Here is a 19,845-nt window from a genome sequence, read left to right as displayed (position 1 = left end):
CTGCAGCTTCCTTAGCCTGATGAAGGGTTTTTGAACCCGAAAGCTTACTTAATAACTATTCTCCAACCATGTGGGTTGGTCTAATAAAAGATATCAAATTCACCCAAGGAACCTTGTCTGCCTTGTAATAAATAATACCTTCATAACTTACAAATGCAGCATGCTTGTCAATTGTGGGAGCGAGGATAGCGCAGGCTTCCCAAAACCAGCAGCTCCAGGTCTGCGGTTCTTGGAAGGTGTGTAGGATAGCGCTCTTTGTCAGTTGGATTTGTTCCTTTTGTTTTCACTTCAGTTCATATCCTCTGGGTGTGAATATTAGTTACCATGGCAGAATTATAGTCCTCTGATGATCTTTTCTGTCATCATAACCTTTCGTTTGATGGTGCTGCCTGAGAGACCTGCTGCTTTGAATGTGGCATTGCGTTTCATCCCGACAACTTCAAATGATTCATATGGCAAATAGACTGTATAAATAAGTCCTTTGAGTATTACAAAGTTTTTAATTATTCCTTGCTTTGCAAACCTACATATTCCTAAACAAATATACAGCGAGGTGGTTATGCTCCATTTAGACTAAAGAAACCCTGTGACATTACAAGAAGACTCAAGTAATTGTTTAACTTTGCCTTCTTGGTTCACTTCTCAAAGTGGCTTGCCATGGCTTCTTTATTCACCGCTTCAATTTCCATAGAGTGGAGCTTAGGTTTTTTAAAAGTGTTTTATGCAGGATTTTACTCTATGTAAATTTGGCTTTGCTTTCATTTTTTCTGGTTTATGGAAGAATAAGGTCTTGAATATCAGAGATGAGTTCATGTATTGGTGCTTCTGAATAGGAGTTTTGACTGAATAAATGAAGCCATGGCAAGAAATGTTTGTGGGAGAGAGGAGACACTATCGTCCCTGGCAATTCTCAACTGGTTTATTGCTCATGAGTCCATTTTAGTCTTTTTTTTTGGTGGGGGTGATGGGAGGAGGGTAAAAGGGAGCTGTATGAGGAGTATTTAAATGCAAGTTTTAGCTTTTGGGGATCATTTAACTAACCTCCCGAGTTCAAAATAAACAGTGTAGAGTCACTTTAGCTTTCCAATGCATTTGCATTAGATTTGTTGGGTCAATGACAAGCAGGGCTATTGTTGCTGTAAAAGCTAAACATTATTGCTAAATCTAATAAATAAATCAAACTGGAATCATGGTACCATGCTGAGTTGAACATTAGAGTTAAGTGTGCATTTCCGCAATTCTGGAGGCACTCGTCTTATTGCAGTCTATGCACATAGTCAACCGATTGCTGTAGTATCCAAGTGCTGCTAACCCCTACCCCTTCTGAGCTGATCGCAGTATTTGTGAGAGTCATTTCTGGCGATCAGCCCCAAACTAAACTTTGGTGCAGTTAAGTAGCTTCTAGGTCTTGGTGGTGAAAATCCAGAAGACTGTGGGAGCAGAAAGTATTGTGTGTAGTTTGCAAACTAGCTTCACTTAGGGTGCTTGCACAGATCACTTCTGTTTGCACCTGGAAACGCAGTAAAATCAGTTGCATAGATTTGGTAAATTAAACACACTAATTACAGCTAATCAGGTTCAAAGCTACGTGGAGAAACTAGTTTGGTGGCCTGCTTATAGGTTAAGGAAGTCTCTCTCACTGAAGGCAGATCTGTGGAGTGTGATTGGCTCCCCTTGTAGGCTGTGGTGATTGCTTATTTTGGGTGGGTTGGTCAGACCAATTTCAGGGTTATATATTGAGGTCCTTCCCTTCACTGCGAACTAGGAAAGAACTGATGGGCTCCCTGAAAATCTAACCAGCTCTTCTCTTGATACCCCAAAGGTTCATCAGAGTCGTCATGAGTATTCCTCAGTTTCTTGTGTACCTGTCCCTTTGTGTGGTTTGCATCTTAAGCAAACCCACTGAGAAGAAGGACCGGGTTCACCACGACCCCCAGCTCAGCGACAAGGTCCATGATGATGCCCAGAATTTTGACTATGACCATGATGCTTTCCTTGGTGCTGATGAAGCCAAGACCTTTGACCAGCTGACACCAGAGGAAAGCAAGGAGAGACTGGGGTAAGGAAACAATGTGAAGCAAAGATCTCATTAAGGACAAGAACTTATTTTTTTTTACTCTTGTGTCCTCTTCCAAAACTGTGATCTTGTTCTTTAAAATGAAATCCTGGAGCTTGGGTATGTTGTTTCTTGCATAGCAGAAAACCATTTGGTACAAATGTGCTAAACTTACATCTTTTAAAATGTTGCTCATGAGGCAGCAATAGCTGCAATATCTTCCATAGGACAAATGCCAACTGAAGTTGCACCATTTTTCTGCAGCTTTTCGCATCTTGAATATGGAAATGCTGCCTGGGGAGATGAGGGTCTTGCGCAGCATGGCTCTTGCTGGTTACATCAAGCTAAAGCATTGCATGCCCAGCCTTGTAATTTGAGTGCCTCGTAATCTACCAGCAAGCACAATATCTAAATCAGCAGACATGTCACTTGCCATTTGCACATTTAAATTGTATTACCTGTAACTAGCTTCTGGCAAGCTGTCATTTGAATGAAGCTTGGCTTCTGGTTTTAAAGGAAACTAAAACTGTCTGGCATCACTTGGCTTTTTTGGCTATGCTGTTGCTTCTCAGCTTGTAGGCTGCTAACTATTCCACAAAGAAAGTACCCCGGACACAAGCTAGTGAGACTAATGCCTTTTTTAATTAACTTTTGTTTTATTTCTTTCTTTCTCACTGATTAGAGTAGATAACATCAGAGTAGGGCCTTTAGAAGGAGCTGGGGCACAGCAGTGTCCTAAGCATCAAAGAGCTGCAGCTGTCACCACTCATTTTTTAGATTTAGCTTTACTTTGTGAAGCTTAATCCTGATTTCTTCTGAAAGATTTTGTAGAAGGGTCATTTTGTGAGGCCTCTTCTTTTGTAGTTCCTCTGCACACAGCCTTCCTGCTTTGCCAGATCATCTATCTTATAAAACAGTCCTTTATCAAACTGATGTTTTATAATTCATTGTAATTATAGAAACATAGGGCTAGAATGGACCAAGTCCTCTGCCTGGAGGCAGGATCTTCCCTATCCAAACTATCCCTTGCAAGTCTTTGTCTAACCTATTCCTAAAGCCATACAAACAACCCTGTAGCACCAGCTACAACATGCATTGTCCCAAAACACCAATAAATGCTCTTGTGGCATTAGCACTAGCACTGCAATCTAAACTTCCTTTTGTCTCTTATTCTTTACTTTGTGCTTTTCTGTCGGGTTAGTAAGTAAATGAAACCAGCCACATTCATATTAAAAAATGATACGATTCCTGCATTGTGATTGGGTGGGGGTGCTCTGAGAACAGATAATGCAATACTCTGTCCTCAGATGCTTTTTGACATAAAACAGGACAACTGGCTTCAGAGACATTTAAGGTGCCGGTGTGTATCTTTTGCTTAGGGCATAGATGGAACATTCAGGGTGCAAATATTTGGTGGGAAACCCTTGAATGCAAATATTTAAGGGCTTACTTTTTAAAAAGAGCTCAGTCTCTTTTTTTCTTTTTCTAGCAGACTGCAAAACCTTTCTTTTTGTTGCGGAAAGCCAAATTTCTAGCATAAGCTTACCTGAGTGCCTCTTTAGGGGAATACTCATTGCATTTCTTTTCACTGATGCCAGCTAAAACCCAATCACTTGTTCTATGAAATTTCTTGTTTCAAATGCCAGTTTTCAAGCATTTAGCTATTGCTCATGCATATTTACCTTTATCTGTTGCTTCATGCACTAGATAAGAGTTCCATGAAGAGTCTGGAGGACAGGAACTTAATGATTATCATACTGCATGAGACCAATGGCCTGTGTAGTCTTGTACGCTGTCCCCAATATTGACTGGTACCAGATGCTCATAGGAAAGTTTTCTAGAAATGGACACCTCAGTATTAACCCATCAATTGAGGAAATCTCTTCTAATACAGAGGTCCAGTGTAAAGCCAATCTCAGGTGCTTGTCCCAGCTCAAGGAAGCTGACTTAGAAAGCTGCTGAAGGAGCTACTGCTTGCTCAAATCAACATGCTGTTTCCCTGTTGCACAGCAGCCTAGGAAGGAAGAAAATGTTGGAAATGAAGCCTGTATGTTTTACTGTACCAGCTCACTCTTTTTGTAATGTTCCAAGGCACTCGGCTTCCGGTGCTGATGCCAAGATGACAGCCTATAAGATCTCTTCAGAAAGAAGGCTGCTGTCAGTGCTTATATAACAGTGTATTTTGGGCTGTCAGCTTTAAAATGAAACTAGCACTTTTTTTTTTTTTTTATGAAGGCAGCGGCCCACTGAGAAGCATCAGGAGGCTCCTAAACATGAGCATGTGCAGGAGGGAGTTGCAGCTTAGAAACCTGGTTGGAGTCTGCAGAGTGGGGCGTATAATCCTGCCTTGCAGGGCTACTCTCCAGGCTTCATCCTCAGTTTCTCTTAATGTTGCACCTCTGTTAAGTTATCTTCTGGAAAACACTGGAAGTGGAAAGAGGGCCAGCCTGAAATTTCCTTTCTGAGAAGGTATCGGAAAGGCTGTTTCCACCCACCCCTTCTAGGACACTCTACCTGTTTTATGTTGCAGTGGCACTTCTCTCAAGTTCCTGAATCGGAATTGGTTTCATGCTTTTCATAAATGTCATGCTTGGTCATTGCTAATGAAATGCACCTTCTATTAAAATAAAAGGAAGTATTTCCAGGCCTCTGCTATTGAGAGATTCTTGTCCCAAAGCTTTTGCAGCAATGCTTTGTGCTGCTGTACAGAGCCACTGCTTTTAGGGTTATCTTTCATGCCCGGTTGCAGTGGTATTCAGCCTGTGAGTAGAGCCACTTGTGGCCTGCCATGCTGTTACAGACTGAGCAGATCTGCTTTGGAATGGTTTGTCTTGCTTTGCGTGGTCTGAATGTAACTGCAGTCCTGGATTGGGCAACACTTTCCTAAGTTACCTGAAGCATGAGGCGAAGAGTGTTATGCGAACAAGATCCTGCAGACTGCTACCTTTCCTGGTAGGCAGAACATTAGCTAGTGGGAGAGAAGCGTGCGTGCCAAACCCAGCTGCAAACAACACACAATAACTGCAGCATAATGTCGTGACAGCTGTGATACTTACCATTAAGTACCAGTTTACCTTGATTTGGTGATAGAAAGCACTGCCTGTAAGAGCTTAATAAAGTAATTGGGAAGGCTCCATTGGGACAAGGCCCTTAGTGCACCCTCTTGCCAAGTGGTTATGGAAGTAACATTCATGCGTAATGGGGAGGATATGTTGCTTCATCCCAGAAGATGACGTCCCTAGATGTGTAGAATGGAGGTGGGGCAAGTCTACCGTTTGGGGGTATCCTCTTTCATCTGTAAAACATTTAATGTTGTATGATTAATATTCATTCAGTTCTGCATCTTTTGAGGAAGAGAAATCGGTTGCTTGTGACTTTAATCCTCAGGTGTCAGTTCCCATTATAAAATGTTATCAGTGGTGTTTCAGCATCTCATTGTCCTTCACAGCAATGCCCGCATTCAAGCCCATTAAGTGTTTGCAAGACAAGTGATGATGGTTCCACTTGTAGAAAGGGGAGTTAACTCAGTGCTTTCTGGTTGGGCCCTCTAGATTCATAAATCTTTCAGCATGAATGAAGATAAGAGTTTAGTTACAATATTGTACATAATATTATATGAGAAACTTGTGGGAGGTGACATTTAAATATAGAAATATACAGAAACTTAAATTAATTCTGTTTGAAATACCTAGTTTTAATGCAAATGTAATTTTAAAATACTTTTTAAGAGTCAAAATAAATTGAAATTGTTGGCCTAAATTGAATCTTCTGAAGCTGCAACAAGTAAAACTGAAGATGACCAATGAAGATGAGCGGGAATATTTTTTCTTTATTTCTAGTTGTGTTTGGCAGAGATTCTTACATGTCACTTTCCTTCTTACTGCTTGTCTCTTTCTTATTTTTTTTTTTTTTCTTCTCCTTGCCTCAATAACCTTGTTAGTCATACTTGTACTTCTGTAGGAAGTCTTGTTTTCAAAATTCTGTACAAACATCAATCTGCAAATATCTGGAAATAAACATCTTTGCGCTCCTTCACATGGGTTTCTGTAGCCACCATTTAAAAAAAAAAATACAGTCTCAGATTTGTGCTTTATAAACCACACATCTCTAATCTCTTGCCTTGTAGACTGGTGAGCATCACGCTTGGATGTTCTGATCTGTGATATCAGTGTGCTAGCATTTCATCATTCTGTTCTGGTAGGATCTTTAACACCTTTGCTTGGCTTCAGCATGGAAACAAGCTGGGGTTGCACAGCGTGGTTTTTGTATTTCTTCACTAGTGCTGTCTTTTATTTTTAAACATGTAGAAGTTTGATTCGCAAACTAAAGTAGTAGTAAAATGCAGAGCTGGATTTCTCTGAGAGCTATTGGAGGATGTTGTATTTTTAAGACTCATTTTGTGAAGAATACAAAAACTGGGCAGCCTTGGAGTGAACAAGTCAGCGTTCCAATAACGTGATGCACTAAGGTGACATTGCTGCGTCCATTTTTTGCGTTGCATTTGGGGAATGGGGTGGGGGAGTAATCCTATCTAAAACCATGATCAGTCTAATTGGTTTAGAGTGGTGTTGGGTTGAACAGCAGTTTTTGGCAATTTGCAAAACTGAGATCCGGAACTGATTTGTTCACTCCTACAGAACGGCGCAGTGTATCACCACTGAGAACGCACAGCTCTGCTGAGTAGAAATAGAGCCTTATTTTTCTCTTAACCTTTGCTGGATTTTTCTGCATTTTCTACAGAAAGATTGTAAGTAAAATAGATGAAGACAAAGACGGGTTTGTAACTGTGGAAGAGCTCAAAGACTGGATTAAAATTGCACAAAAGCGGTGGATTTACGAGGATGTAGAGCGCCAGTGGAAGGGGCATGACCTCAATGAGGACGGCCTCATTTCCTGGGAAGAGTATAAAAATGCCACCTACGGTTACATCTTAGGTAGGTTTCTGCTCTTGGAATGAAAGTGTTGCAGAGCTGGCACTTGAAATTTGCTGTTTTGTTTTGTAGAATGATTGTAGGTAAAATAGACACGGATAAGGATGGGTTTGTGACGGAGGGGGAGCTGAAAGCCTGGATTAAGAAGGCCCAGAAGAAGTACGTGTATGACAATGTCGAACGCCAGTGGCAGGAGTTTGACATGAATCAAGATGGATTAATCTCCTGGGATGAGTACAGAAACGTGACATATGGCACTTACCTGGGTAAGGGGCGAGATGTCAAACCTGCAGATGTGGTGGGCTCTGATCAATAAAGCAGATGTGTTACGGACCTGAGAGCACATACTCTGGCCTGGAAGTCAGCAGGCAGTGGAAATGCTGACCCCAGTCTGCCCGGATGCTTTCTTCAATTTGTTTGTGTGGCTAGCACCCTGTGCACATCCGCTAGCCAAATTTCTCTTCCTATGCAAGTCAATTGACAGCAGTTTGTGTTGGTAAAAGGAAATTCCAAGAAAAAAAAATGGGAAAAGCGGGAAGAAACTTAAAGGTGAAGCTTGTTTGAGGATGCAACTTTAACTCTGCTTTATTGATGCTTTCAACTTTAAATCTCGGTCCAAATTCAATCTGAGCAATCATCTTGGTGCTTTTAAATCAAGGTTGTGGGGATGACTGTTTAGCATTTCTTTTGTTTCATTTTCAATATTTTAAGGCACTGGGAGCTTATAGTTCCTGCAACAGTATCTGTGTGACTAGAAAGTCAGACATGTTGTAGCAAGCCCCTGCCGCACTTGCTTACTTAAAATGTGGGTAATTTGGTATTTTCAATAGCGGCTACATTCCTGATTTAATGAAATTAACTTGTCTTCTCTAGTTTTTATCTCCAAGTTTTTAAACATGCAGAAAGTGTGTTGCCTCCTTTCTCCCTTCTAGTATCTACCCCTGTCTTTCAGTTCCTCCACTCTTTTGGCTGTGACCCTACACACTTGGACACTTCTTTATCAGTTTGCCAAGTAGCAGAAGGAAGCTAGCAGCAGCAGCTGTTGGAAGTTATCATGTAGTACAAATCTGCAGAGGCTTGGGAGCCATGGGGGTTGCATATGGGGAACCTGTTCTGGGGCTGTTTGAAGTCAAGGGTGACTGGCAGGAGCCTCTTACTAGCATTGTGTACGTGCATGGGCTAATGGGATAGGCTTTGCCAAGCAGTGTGACCGCTACAGGAATCTTGTAACAAATGATGCTTTCCACGCCCTTCCGGAGACTATTGGGCACTACAGCCACAATCTTCTGGCAAAGCCATTTCCCCTGGGGAGATGTTTCTGTCACTCAGTCCTCCTGGGTAGTTTCAGCTGCCTATTTTCTTTGAAAAAATAAAGCGTGTTTTAAAGCTCAAGACAGACAGCCTCTGCCCTAGGGCTGGAAACCAAGTCCTACACCACTTGCTAGACAGGGTATGTCCCAGACTTCTGTTGGGATCCACAGCACTTCCTTTTGGTGCTGGAAAGCCTAAGGTAACTGATCTTTTAAGTTTGGCAGGGTTTCCTATAGAGAGAAGCTACTTCTACTCCTTTTGAAAGGTCCTCATGGCTTCTGTTTGAAGTCTGTGCAGATGGATGATGATAGTTGACACCAGATCTGCAGGTGTGGGACTGCAAAAAAAATTATCCTCATGATGCAATTCACTCCAAACACTTTTTTTCACTTGTCATGCATGTGGCACTGGGTCTTGAGAGCTCATGAATATTAACTTGGAATAAGCAGCATACCTCTAAGTGCCCCAGTCAAACTCTGATGCAACCGTTATGTTGAATTGCATTGCTATGTTCATTTATTTTCATCTCTGATACACCCTGGCATTTCCTTACTAAGAGTTAATGATTTGACACACTTAAAAATACTCCAGTCTCCTCTTGTTTTAGTGTTCCACTCCCTAGCAAAGCTATGCATGTATGCATAACTTTTTTTTACTGCCCACTGAGGTTAATCAGGAACTACTTCCTGCAGTGCACTTGTAGACCAGAAGATTGTTCACTATTTCACAGTTTCTTCTTTCCTTGCTGACATGGACAGAACTGGAAATTACTCTTAAACTTGTGAATCATGGCCAAAAAATGAACAGATGCCCTTCTCTAATTAAGAACATGCATCTGCCTTATGGGCACTGAGACACCATCCTCCTTTGCTGTAGCTCTTTTGGCTTATTGGTAGGCTTTCGTATCCAGTATTTAAACAGTTTTAGGTTGTTGTTGTTGTTTTCTCTGGGGGTAGAAATAGATGTTGTCAAATGAAGTGCATCAGCTGTGCCCCAGTGCATCTATGGCCCCATGTACCTAGGCCACTTCATTGGGTGAAATGCACATTGCCCGTTGATCCTACAAGACAGGTGACTTATTCCCTGCTTGCAGAGGTGGGAACCTCCAGGGTGCATCTCTGTAGGAGGAAAGCTGGGCAGGTGCTTCTGGGGCTGGAAGGGCTCAATCCTCCATGGGAACTCCCAGGGCATACAGGATCAGGAGTGTCTGTCCAGGTTGGCTGAAGAGCAGGTTAGCTTCACACTGTTTAGACTCTCATATCATAAAGCAAACAGATGCCTGCCACGATAAAGTGGCAGTGACTATTACCACCTTTTGTCATGGCCACAAATCTGGGTTCTTGTAGCATGGTAAATGGTGTGGACATAAAATTTCTTATGGCAGCACAAAGGCAATGCTTTGTTTATACCCTAAGTGACCAGAATCTTGTAGTAAACTCTAATACAGACCTGGTCATCTCACTGCCCTGAATATAGGTGCCTACAAATATCCCATCTTTAGTGTATGTCCCTTGAAGCCGAAGCATATTTCTATGGGCCTACACTGAGCACTATGATTCAGTGGCAAACAGGCCCAGCCTCCTGTTGAATACAGGGTTTAGAGATGTCCTCTTTAAGGCTTCAGGTTTTTGTTATACTTGCCAATGTTCAAGTTCTTTAATGCTGGTAAATTCACTTTATAATTATAGTGTCGCTAGCTTCCTGTATAGACTTCAAAACCCAGTACCTGCTCTTATTGGTATGATTTCCATACGTATTCATGTTAATATTTGGTGGGCCTGCTTTCTGTTCCATCTCCAGCTACTGTAAGCCCTGATAATACCATTGCTATTGTCTGTCCCTCACCCCATACTTCCTCTCAAATGCTCTTTATAGGTACAGTTAAGCTGGCCAAATGAGCTACTAAAGAGCAGTGGTGGATGTTGTTTCTGCAGTGTCAACAGCACCACTAACTGACTTGTGTAGATGCACACATTGAATATTCTTTCATGCTTCTGCTGTGGTTCTGCTTTGTGCTTGAACCGGTTATGTGAATGAAGCCAGTGACTGCAAAATGGCAAGACTTGCTTTGATTCCAAAAGTGAACTTAAACTTTTTCTTGCAACCATGCCAGGAAAAGGTTATACCAGTCTGAAAATATTTCATTAAGCACTTAATTTACTCCTAGTGTGACCTGATCAAGCACCAAGTATAGGACTACAGAACCAGTTAATCATTTATTCTTTAGCTGCTGCTTTTTACTTGCTCTAAATTATTTGGGATGATTTTTCTATCAAGAGTTACACTTTCTCCTAAATTAATGAAGAAACTCATTGTTTTAAACTGCCTTGTTCCTTCTGCCTCACTCAGCAGCCACATATGTTCAATTCACACTGAGTTATAAAAGTGAAGCTGTTTTCACCCAGCTGTAGAAAATGGGGTCATTTGTACTTCCCTCTATGTATTTGGGCCACTGTCAGGAGTATAGGATGACTTCTAAAGGACTGGGCTTCAGGAAGTAAAATGTCCAATAATCTAGTGCTTGAAGCTTTCCAGATCCTGTATCTCATGCAAGCATTCAAGGGAGTAAAATACTATGTTTTGAGTGTAACTATTCAGTGCAGCATGTCATGCCCTTTTTTTTTTTTTTTATTTTAAAAAGGGAAATCCACGTGTTAGCCACAGTGTATGATCATGGCTTAACTGACAAGGGACTGTACACCAGCTGCTCGTATTTTAATGATGCAGCGTACTGTCTGTTCTCCTTAAGTGTTCACTGATAACTAAAATATGCTGTTGTCAGCATCACTTCCCCTGCAACATTTAAATTTTAATGAGGCTGAATTAAATTGGGTGTCTACAAACTCATTGAGGAGGGGGTGGTGGGGGTCAGCAGGCAATAGGGGATACTCTGTTTACCAGGGCATGCCTCGGGGTTACTAGAAACGATGGCCATAAACTGAAGGAGAGTAGATTTAGATGGGACATCAGGAAGAAATTCTTTATGGTGAGGGTTGTCAAAATATGGAATAGACTTCCAAGGGAGATGGTGCTTTCCCCTAACTTGAAGGTGTTCAAGAGGAGGTTGGACAAGCACCTGGCTGGGGTCACTTAACCCCAGTGCTCTTTCCTGCCCAGAGCAGGGGGTCGGACTCAATTATCTAATAAGTCCCTTCCAACCCTAGAAATCTATGAAATTGAGTCTCCATAACTTCAGGTACTGAAGTGGAGATGCAGGAGTAGCCAGATAGTGTTTTGTTTTACTCTGAATATGGCCTGTTGGCAGGAGAACATTGTGCTGTTATGTACTGTAATTCAGAAATAGCCACAATCTAGTCCACACCCTCTGATCTTCCCTACAAAGAATAGAGAGCCCATTGAGACGACAGGGGTTCAAGTAACTTGTTCCACCTTTGATCAAAGAGGTCTCGGCCCAGTAAGTCGAGAAGCAGGTCACGTTTATGCTGCCCTCCTGTTTAAAGTTTGAAGCTGCTTGCCATCTTTTCCGCTTTGTGCAACGTAGGTGGAGTTCTTGGATTTGGATCAAGTGTTCAGTGTGACCACTGATTCTGGGTTGTGAGGTCGGGCTCACCCGGCACAAGCATTGTGAGGCTTGTGTAAACAGTTGAGAGCAAAAGCATGGCACAGACTCGAACGTTGGGGCAATTATCCTGTGAATGAGATCTGGCATCTGATATGGCTCTAACTCTTCTGTTCCTGCACAGATGACCCAGACCCCGATGATGGGTTTAACTATAAACAGATGATGACAAGGGATGAACGAAGGTTCAAAATGGCTGATAAGGATGGAGACTTGATTGCTACTAAGGAAGAATTCACTGCTTTTCTGCATCCAGAAGAATATGATTACATGAAAGATATAGTGGTACAGGTGAGGGTCCTGGCATCTGGCTGGTGATTGGAGAGGACAGTGTGCACTGAGTAACACGCACAACTGTGTTGCAGAGGCAGTTTGAGAGCCTGATACTGATGATGGCTAGAACACGCATCACTTCAGTTCAAACTTGTTCTTGGACCTGGTGTAGCACTGCTATGCACGCTGCAAGGGCTGGGGGCTGTTGGCACATTCTGAGTGCCAAGAAAGGTTCAAGGAGCCAGTCCCACCAAAATGAAATACAAACAGATTTAAATTTATAATAGTAAATGCAGCAATGAAATACAGAAAAGATATACATGACTTAACAGTACAGACAAAGCACATCATTAAAACTTTAGAAAGTACATATCTAGTTAATGAATAACAATCTTACTGATGCTTGAAAGCAAAATATCCTAAAGTTTTAAAAAGCCTTGAACAGGTGGCCAGCCTGTTAAGGGTAGGACCTTCCTAACAACTTAATTTTGAACTGTAGGTAGAAAACCAAGTACACTTAAAATTGGGCAGTTCAGCCAGAACCATTTCTCTTCAGTCCTGAGCTAACATTTCAAGGCAGACCTGATTATTTTAACCAAGCAAGAGTATAAAATATCAAGAAACTTAGTAAGGTAAAATATAAAAGCGTTTCTAATAGATGCTACTCTAAGATTCATGTGCCTATTTTTATTCTTTATTTGTACTACAGCTTGCCTAAAATTAGCCGCATCTAATCACTAAGTGAGCTTTTTAAGTGGCCCTTGGCACACAGCACTTTGGTTTAGTTCTTTTTCCATTCCATCTTTCTCCAATTCTCTGAAATAAGTCACGCCTTTTTGATACCTTCGGCCTGATTATTTCCTTTGCCTCATCTTCTCCTAGCCAAACAATTAGTCTACAGGATGCTAAGGAAGGAACCCCCTCAGCCCATGTGGGAGGGAGCACCTTTTTAACCTCCAACTGAACCATTTTTTTTTCCCTTCCTCCCCACCCCTGTAGGAGACCATGGAAGATATTGACAAGAATGGAGATGGTTTCATTGACTTGGAAGAGTACATTGGTAAGCAGCTCCTTAAGTTCAGTTTCCTTGAAGTGAGCACCTGAGGCATCATACACTTCTTTGCTTGGTAAAAGTTTATTCCCAATGAAAACTTTCTTAGAGCCTGCTATATAGTACTGCCAGTTCAGCCTAGAGCAGCTGCACCCTTTGCTTTTCTCTTTCTCTCTTCTCCAACCACCTTGGGCTTTTATAATGTCATCCTTTCCACCCCAATATTGGAACTGAACCGAAGTGTTTTGCTCTTCATTTCTCACCATGAAATTCCATGTTAAACAAGTAATCATAGTGACATCCATAGTTTGCCTGGGCAGTATACTAGTGTGGTTCCAGAACCTTAGAAAGAGGGGAACTTCTGCTCTAAATCCACAGTATCAGCTTTTCAATGTATTAATGGGCCCTGCCAATTATGGGACATCCTTGTTCTTCTGGTGGGATTAAATAGCAGCACAGCTGCCATGCTAACTCTTACTTTCAGACAGGGGAAGATATCCCCACTTCTGTCCAGTGGGGAAAAAGACATCATGCATTCTTCTAAACATATCTAAAAAGGACGTTTTTAAAACTTCACTGTCTGGACTCTGCCTGAGAAACCAGGTGGCTACATGGACTTTAACTGATGTTAGGAGAGAGTGCAGTTTCATAGTTGTGTGATGTCACCTGTTATGGGCAGGTCTAGGATTTTGAAAACGGACATGTAGATGTGCATCATCACACATCACTAGCATAACACCTTTTTCTCCACTTAAAGAGAAACTAAAAGCTTTACTAATATGCTAAGGGTTTAGGACTACATCACTCAGTTTAAAATTAAAGCCAAAACAAGTATAAATTTAGTGCAATGTGCACTGATTTGCTAGATTAAACTTACAAAAACAGACTAGGCAAAAAAATTAGTCACAAGATATTTTTTTCATCAGTCCTGTATTCATTATAGCTGAATATACATCTCTTACTCGGGTTCATAAAACAAACTTAAGTTGTCTTAAATGCCTTGACAGTACCTCCAATACTTCACTGTCAGTCCTCTCTACATCCAAGTTTTAGTATGACCATACCCGAGTTAAGGTTTTATCTTGAGTTAAAAAACAGTCTTCAGGGCTGTGAAATAGGAGTCGGACATTACCAGGAATAGCTAACACAACAAAATTGGGTGAACTGAACAGTGGGACATCAAAGCTGTCAAAAAAGAGAGGGTGTCGTAATCGCCTGTGAATTAGAGAGAGCAGCAGGAGTCGGGAAGATTATAATGAGGCATGAAGTCAGTGGACACCCTCAGCTTCCTGAATAGGAATGCTGCTGGCTTTTCCAGGCAGTGGTTTCCAAGTTTGGACAGAGAAGGAATCAACTGGGGGTGTGTCACTGCACCACTGCATGCCCTAGATCTGGCCCTGTTACTTGGGGTCTGTGTCCTCTAAAGCATTTGCTGCAGGGTATGTAGCTCTTGATTAATCAGAACTAATGCTGGATGCTGGGATCTGCAGTTTCTTCTTAAAGGTGAGGACGGAGCTTGCAGCTGCTCTTAGCTGAGTGACATGCCCTTGCAATTTGTTAGCATCCAAGAACTTGCCTCACCAAGGCAGGGCTAATATTTTTGGTGTCTTCCTGCAGGGGATATGTACAGTCACGATGGTGATGCTGATGAGCCCGAATGGGTGAAGACTGAGCGGGAGCAGTTTGTGGAGTTCCGAGACAAGAATCGGGATGGGAAGATGGACAAGGAAGAGACAAAAGACTGGATCCTGCCCTCAGACTATGATCATGCTGAGGCAGAAGCCCGGCATCTTGTCTACGAGTCGGATCAAAACAAGGTGAGAGGGGCTCCTATTGGTGTCTGCTGCACCAAATGGATCTTTCCCAATGTGCTTAGTTTTTTTTCTGGTAAGCATGAGTGAAAGCCTGTCTCGCTGTAGAGCCCTGCAACAGAGGGATGGCTCTCGATCATTCTGGACTTGAGGCACCCCTCAGAATGCCAGCTGTTAGCTTTTGCTGTTCTGACTGGGAAAAATAAAGCTTTTCTGTTGTAGAGAACTCGAAGACCACAAAAGGTCAGAATGCTTACAACAACAGCATGGATTTCCATTTGAAATCTTTGGGTTTATTTTTTTTTAATCATGTGGGCAAACCTAATATTGTCTCTGGGTGTCATGCAATATTAGTGCACTTTAAAGGATTTCAAGGCACCCCAGTATGTCACGGCATCCTGGTTGAGAAGCACCGTCCAAAAGGAAAGGCTTTTCACGGGATTGAACAGGATCGCTAATGCGGCAGCTTCAGAATCGGAACTTCCTGAGCCTCTGATTGCTGGAAGCTACAGAGGGAGAGAACCGGGGTGGAAAAATTTGGGCCTACCCTGTTTGCCCTGCCCTGTCGGCATCTACTGTGCTACTGGGTCCTATGGTCTGACCCGTACCTGTCAGTTCTGTTTGGAAGTGCCTCCATATAAATGACGGAGGGTGGGAACAAATAGCACTGTGACTCTGAGGTTGTATATTGTCTCTTGCAGGATGGCAAACTCACCAAAGAGGAGATCGTTGACAAGTACGACTTATTTGTGGGGAGCCAGGCCACAGACTTTGGGGAGGCCTTAGTACGGCACGATGAGTTCTGAGGCCTGGACAGAGAAACCAATTTCTTCAAAGTAATTTATTTTTTACAGCATCTGGATTGACACGAGAAACGTTTTCGCTACTGAGACTGTTATTTCAGGCTAGGAGGTGGAAAAAAAAAAATCAATCCCGTCCTTTTTCCTTTTTCCCAAAGGGATGGGGACTTTGGTATTCTGCAAACAACTCTAATGATGACACTTGGTGGTTGTTGGTTTTGGTTTTTTTTAGACTTACACTTTGTTTGATGTCTAATGAGCTCTGTTTATTTTTGTATTTGTTCTGGTTCCGTGTGAAATGAAGAATACATATCCTGAAATGTTTAGCTGTAGAGCAATGGTAGGTCCTTGCCCACTGCCCCACCAACCCTCTATCCCCTTGACCTTTGTATGTACTTAGCTACAGGATTTTTTTTTTTTTTTTTTTGTTAAGCCAGAGAACAAGGCCAAAAAACAAAGAGGAGTGACGCTAGTTTTGACAGGGGGAGAAGGGCACGAGTTTGGTTGATCTGAGGGCCGCAGCGGAAACTAGTTAGGAACCCATAGCGTGCTTACAACTAAGTACTTGGTACTCACTTCAAGACAAGACATTCACTCAGCGTTCTGTCTTGCTGTGCTTGGCCAGGCTTGCCCACTGGTTTCTCTTGTCTCTGGATGTGCTGTAGGACCTGGGGAGATGCTTGACTGTCCTTTGGACCACCCTTTGCAAACAGTAAAGTAGCAGCAGCAGGGCAGTAGGGATTCTCACTCTTCTCCATAGACCTGAATGAGCTGCTAAAACCTAAGGTAGTTTGACTCATAAAATATGTGGGAGAAGCTTCCTACCCAGAGGTACATGGTAGAGAGGGCAGTCTTGCAGATGCTGCTAGCATCCTTGGTTTGAGTTGCCTGCCCCTGGGAACCATCAATGCTATTTGTGTTACTCTCTCAATTCTGGCTTCCCTGAACACGGTCACAACCATGTGGCTGCACTTGGTGGCTCTGGATGAAGCAAGGAACTGATGTGATGTGTGAGCCCTGCATGTTGCATTAAGGGAAGCAGTAAGAAAAGCAAGCAATTCTGCATTGGTCCCATAAGGAAGCAGCAAAGTGCCTGCCTGCGGCTTGTGCCGTGGGGCGTGGGGGAAAGACGGTAGGTGGGTTTCAGTTCTTGTGTAAACTGTTCGCCTTCTGCAAATCATGCATCATTGAAGTGCCTTTACTTACCAGAGAAGCAGTGCTGGGTTTCCCAGGTAGGAATCCCCAGGTGAAACGTGCTAAAAGAAGCTAAGAAAACAGCAAGGCTCCAGGAAAAGCTGGAAAGAGAAGTTCCCCCTTGTGTCCTTCCTCCGAAGCAGCGTGTAGACAGCAGCCTCTGATCTCCTTGGGGACTTCTAACCATATGCTGCTTGCTTCGCCAGGGATATTCTCTTTTGCCTCAGAAATCAAACCACTTATTTCATAGCATCCTGAGGCATAGTCTTGCGCAGTGTTCCTCACCCAGGGAGAACAGCGGTTAGAGCCAGCCACATAGGGGAGTGCCACGTGAAGTCTCATCTGTCCCGTGCTGGCGGCTGTTACTCAGAGCCGGTTTGCACAAGTTGGTGGGTTGCTTGCACTTGTCCTGCCTGGGGCATGGTGAAGGGGGTAGCTGCAAACTGAAATCCCTTCCTTCATTGCAGTGTCCTGCAAATGCTACAGGCCTCTAGGCCCTGGGCCATAATAAACATGGACTTTCTGTCCCCTTTCAGATTGGATTGATCATTTCATAGATGAGAAGCTTGAGACATTGTGTATACTCCTAGTATTTTATGTAACTTTCTAAAAATAACACTTTTGATATAACTTGAGACAGCAAATCCAATCATCATAATCATTGTTGTATATGACGTGTATGGTTTCTGTGCCTTTGGTGTTCACCCCTAAAATGTGGATCTTACAGCTCTTGGATGTACTTCATGGCTTTGGGCAGCCAGGAAAAGCCCTGGAGAAAGACAGTGGGGCAGCGAAGGAGAGCCAGGCAGGGCTGTAGGATTAAGTAGATAACAGCCTGAGTCTTTCATATCTGGCAAAATTTGAGCCTTGCTTCCAAAACAAAATCAGCTGCTTCCTGGCTTCTCTTCCTCTCGCACACGTCCATGTGACCTGACCTAGATGGCTGTCCCTACTTAACATGGGCCAGGGCTTCAAAGCCAGCTGCCATACGTTGAGAGCGAGCTGTCCGCAGGAGGCTCTCGCAGCTTCCGTCTGCGCTTAATGTTCAGACACTTTTTTTTTTTTTAATGTTTTTTGAAGAACACTAAAGTTTTCTCCCATCGGTGAGGCAAAACTGAACCCGTAGCTGCAGCAGCAGGAAGGTTTTACCCATTTCAGAGCTCTGCGACTGTGCAACTTATTATGTGTTCCCACTTGTACTGTATCTTATCCAAGCAAATGTAAAGCTGGTGAAAAACAGATCGCACCCCAGCCCTGTTTGTTCCCATTGATACTAGTCTTCTAGGATTTTTTTTTTTTTTTTTTTTTTTTTGAGTGTAAACTGAGTTTTAGAGCAGCCTCAGATGGTACCTGAATGGCAGTCTCAATAAAACTGTTTGCATTCACTCCGGTTTGAACTGTCATCCCTTGACTTCAGGGTCTGGGAAGGAGCACGAGTGTCTGTGCTGTAGAATCACAGAAAAGCGAGGTTGGGAGGGACCTCTGGACTTGGCATCAGGTCCAGCCCCTGCCTGAGGCAGGATTGTCTCTATTCAAATTGCCCTAAGCAAATTCTTGTTTAACCTATTACTTAAAGTACACGGGGAGCCTGCCCCATAGCTAGAAAGCATAGCACACAAACCAGGTAGAGTGGGGAGACTGCGGTGGCCAATGTCCTGCTGCTACAAAGATTAAACTAGGGGGGAGTAGCCCTACCCCTACAGGGGAAGGCCAGCCCCCACCCAGTCTGTACCAGTCTGACCTTGGGGTAAAATTCCTTCTTGAGCCAAAATTTGGTGCTTGGGCTGACTGAGTGGAGGGGCAAGACTCTAGCTGGGAGTCTCTGGGTTTTTGCCCCACAGGAACACTGGCGTATCACAGTCACAATCCTTGATGTTGCAGCCAGCACCCAGTGTTGGATGGCAAAAAACCATCCCTGATGGGTCGCAAGAGAAAGGGGTGGGAGGGTGGGGGGTTCCTTCCCAGTCCCATGCGACAAGACCTGGCAAGTGGGGACATGGTGTCTTTGGGGCATGTGTGGGCCCAATCTAGGCTTTCAGAGCTGGGTGGAGGCAGCTTGGGACCAGATCCTAGTACATGCAGCCTGATCCCTCAGGACCAAAAAGTTGAGCACTGCTGCTGTAGGGGTATGATGTTTGCTTTTTGTGCAAGGTCCCAGCTAAGCCTGGTCCTGCTCCTTCATGGGTTGATCCCAGCCTGGGGACCCCTGTCCTGTCTACAGCATCCAACCAGCCTGTGGGACTGCCAGGGGAGTCTCACAAATGGTACCAAAGGGTGGGATCGAGGGCAGAAGGGTTGGAGCTGCAAAAGGCAAAGATACTGGAGGGATGGAGCATGACCTTGAACTCTGTCCTGCCTGACTTGAAGAGCATGGACTTGAACTTTTCCCCTACCTGAATCAGACCCCCCCCATCCACTCCACTCCACTTTTTTATTTCCATTGGCCCTGGCCTGCCCAATGCCCCTGCGCAGTGGACCTCTATGCTCATCCAGTAAGCCCACAACTCCTCTGAAACAGCCTGTGGCTGTGGAGACCAACCAGGCCGTGGGCAGTCACTTCATGAGTTACCAGAGGTAGGCTGAGGGTATCCGCTGCAGTCCCAGTTGTCCAGCTGAGGGTTGAGGCTGTATCCTGGTCAAGGGGGATGGGGTGTCCTCCTGGGCACCTGGCTCCTCTTCTCTGTCTTCATGGGAGAGACCAGGCTGCGCTGGGCTGGTGCCCGACTGCATTTTGTTGCTTCTTGCTGACTTGGCTGCTTTGGGTTTGAATCCCTCTAGTCATCATAACAGTGGCCTGCACACCCCTGGTGTGCCAGGGGTGATGAAGCCTTGCTAGGC

At 43.6% G+C, this 19,845-nt stretch overlaps 1 protein-coding gene across 2 annotated transcripts; it reads left to right on the top strand.

Annotated features, from left to right (window-relative positions):
- The first annotated feature begins 1,825 nt into the window (after positions 1-1,825).
- Positions 1,826-18,246, top strand: CALU (calumenin). 2 transcript variants are annotated; one of them, XM_006037952.1, is made up of 6 exons: positions 1,826-2,059; positions 7,060-7,253; positions 12,003-12,169; positions 13,151-13,211; positions 14,820-15,019; positions 15,715-18,246. In XM_006037952.1, exons 1-6 carry the CDS (start codon positions 1,839-1,841, stop codon positions 15,817-15,819), a joined length of 948 nt encoding a protein of 315 aa, XP_006038014.1. In that variant the 5' UTR covers positions 1,826-1,838; the 3' UTR covers positions 15,820-18,246. The 2 variants fall into 2 exon arrangements, with proteins under 2 accessions (XP_006038014.1, XP_006038015.1); XM_006037953.1 differs by lacking the exon at positions 7,060-7,253 and adding an exon at positions 6,797-6,990.
- The last annotated feature ends 1,599 nt before the right edge of the window (positions 18,247-19,845 follow it).

This window comes from Alligator sinensis, unplaced genomic scaffold (assembly GCF_000455745.1).
Source record: "Alligator sinensis unplaced genomic scaffold, ASM45574v1 scaffold1412_1, whole genome shotgun sequence".
Classification (NCBI taxonomy): domain Eukaryota; kingdom Metazoa; phylum Chordata; order Crocodylia; family Alligatoridae; genus Alligator; species Alligator sinensis.
The sequence above is the reverse complement of the archived record's forward strand: the minus strand, read 5'-3'. Positions and strand labels throughout refer to the sequence as shown.

Bases quoted from the DNA above. Each gene is read 5' to 3' on its own strand.
- CALU (XM_006037952.1), top strand. From the start codon at position 1,839: ATGAGTATTCCTCAGTTTCTTGTGTACCTGTCCCTTTGTGTGGTTTGC. The intron at 7,254-12,002 runs GTAAGGGGCGAG...GTTCCTGCACAG, and splicing joins GACATATGGCACTTACCTGG to ATGACCCAGACCCCGATGAT. The intron at 15,020-15,714 runs GTGAGAGGGGCT...TGTCTCTTGCAG, and splicing joins ACGAGTCGGATCAAAACAAG to GATGGCAAACTCACCAAAGA.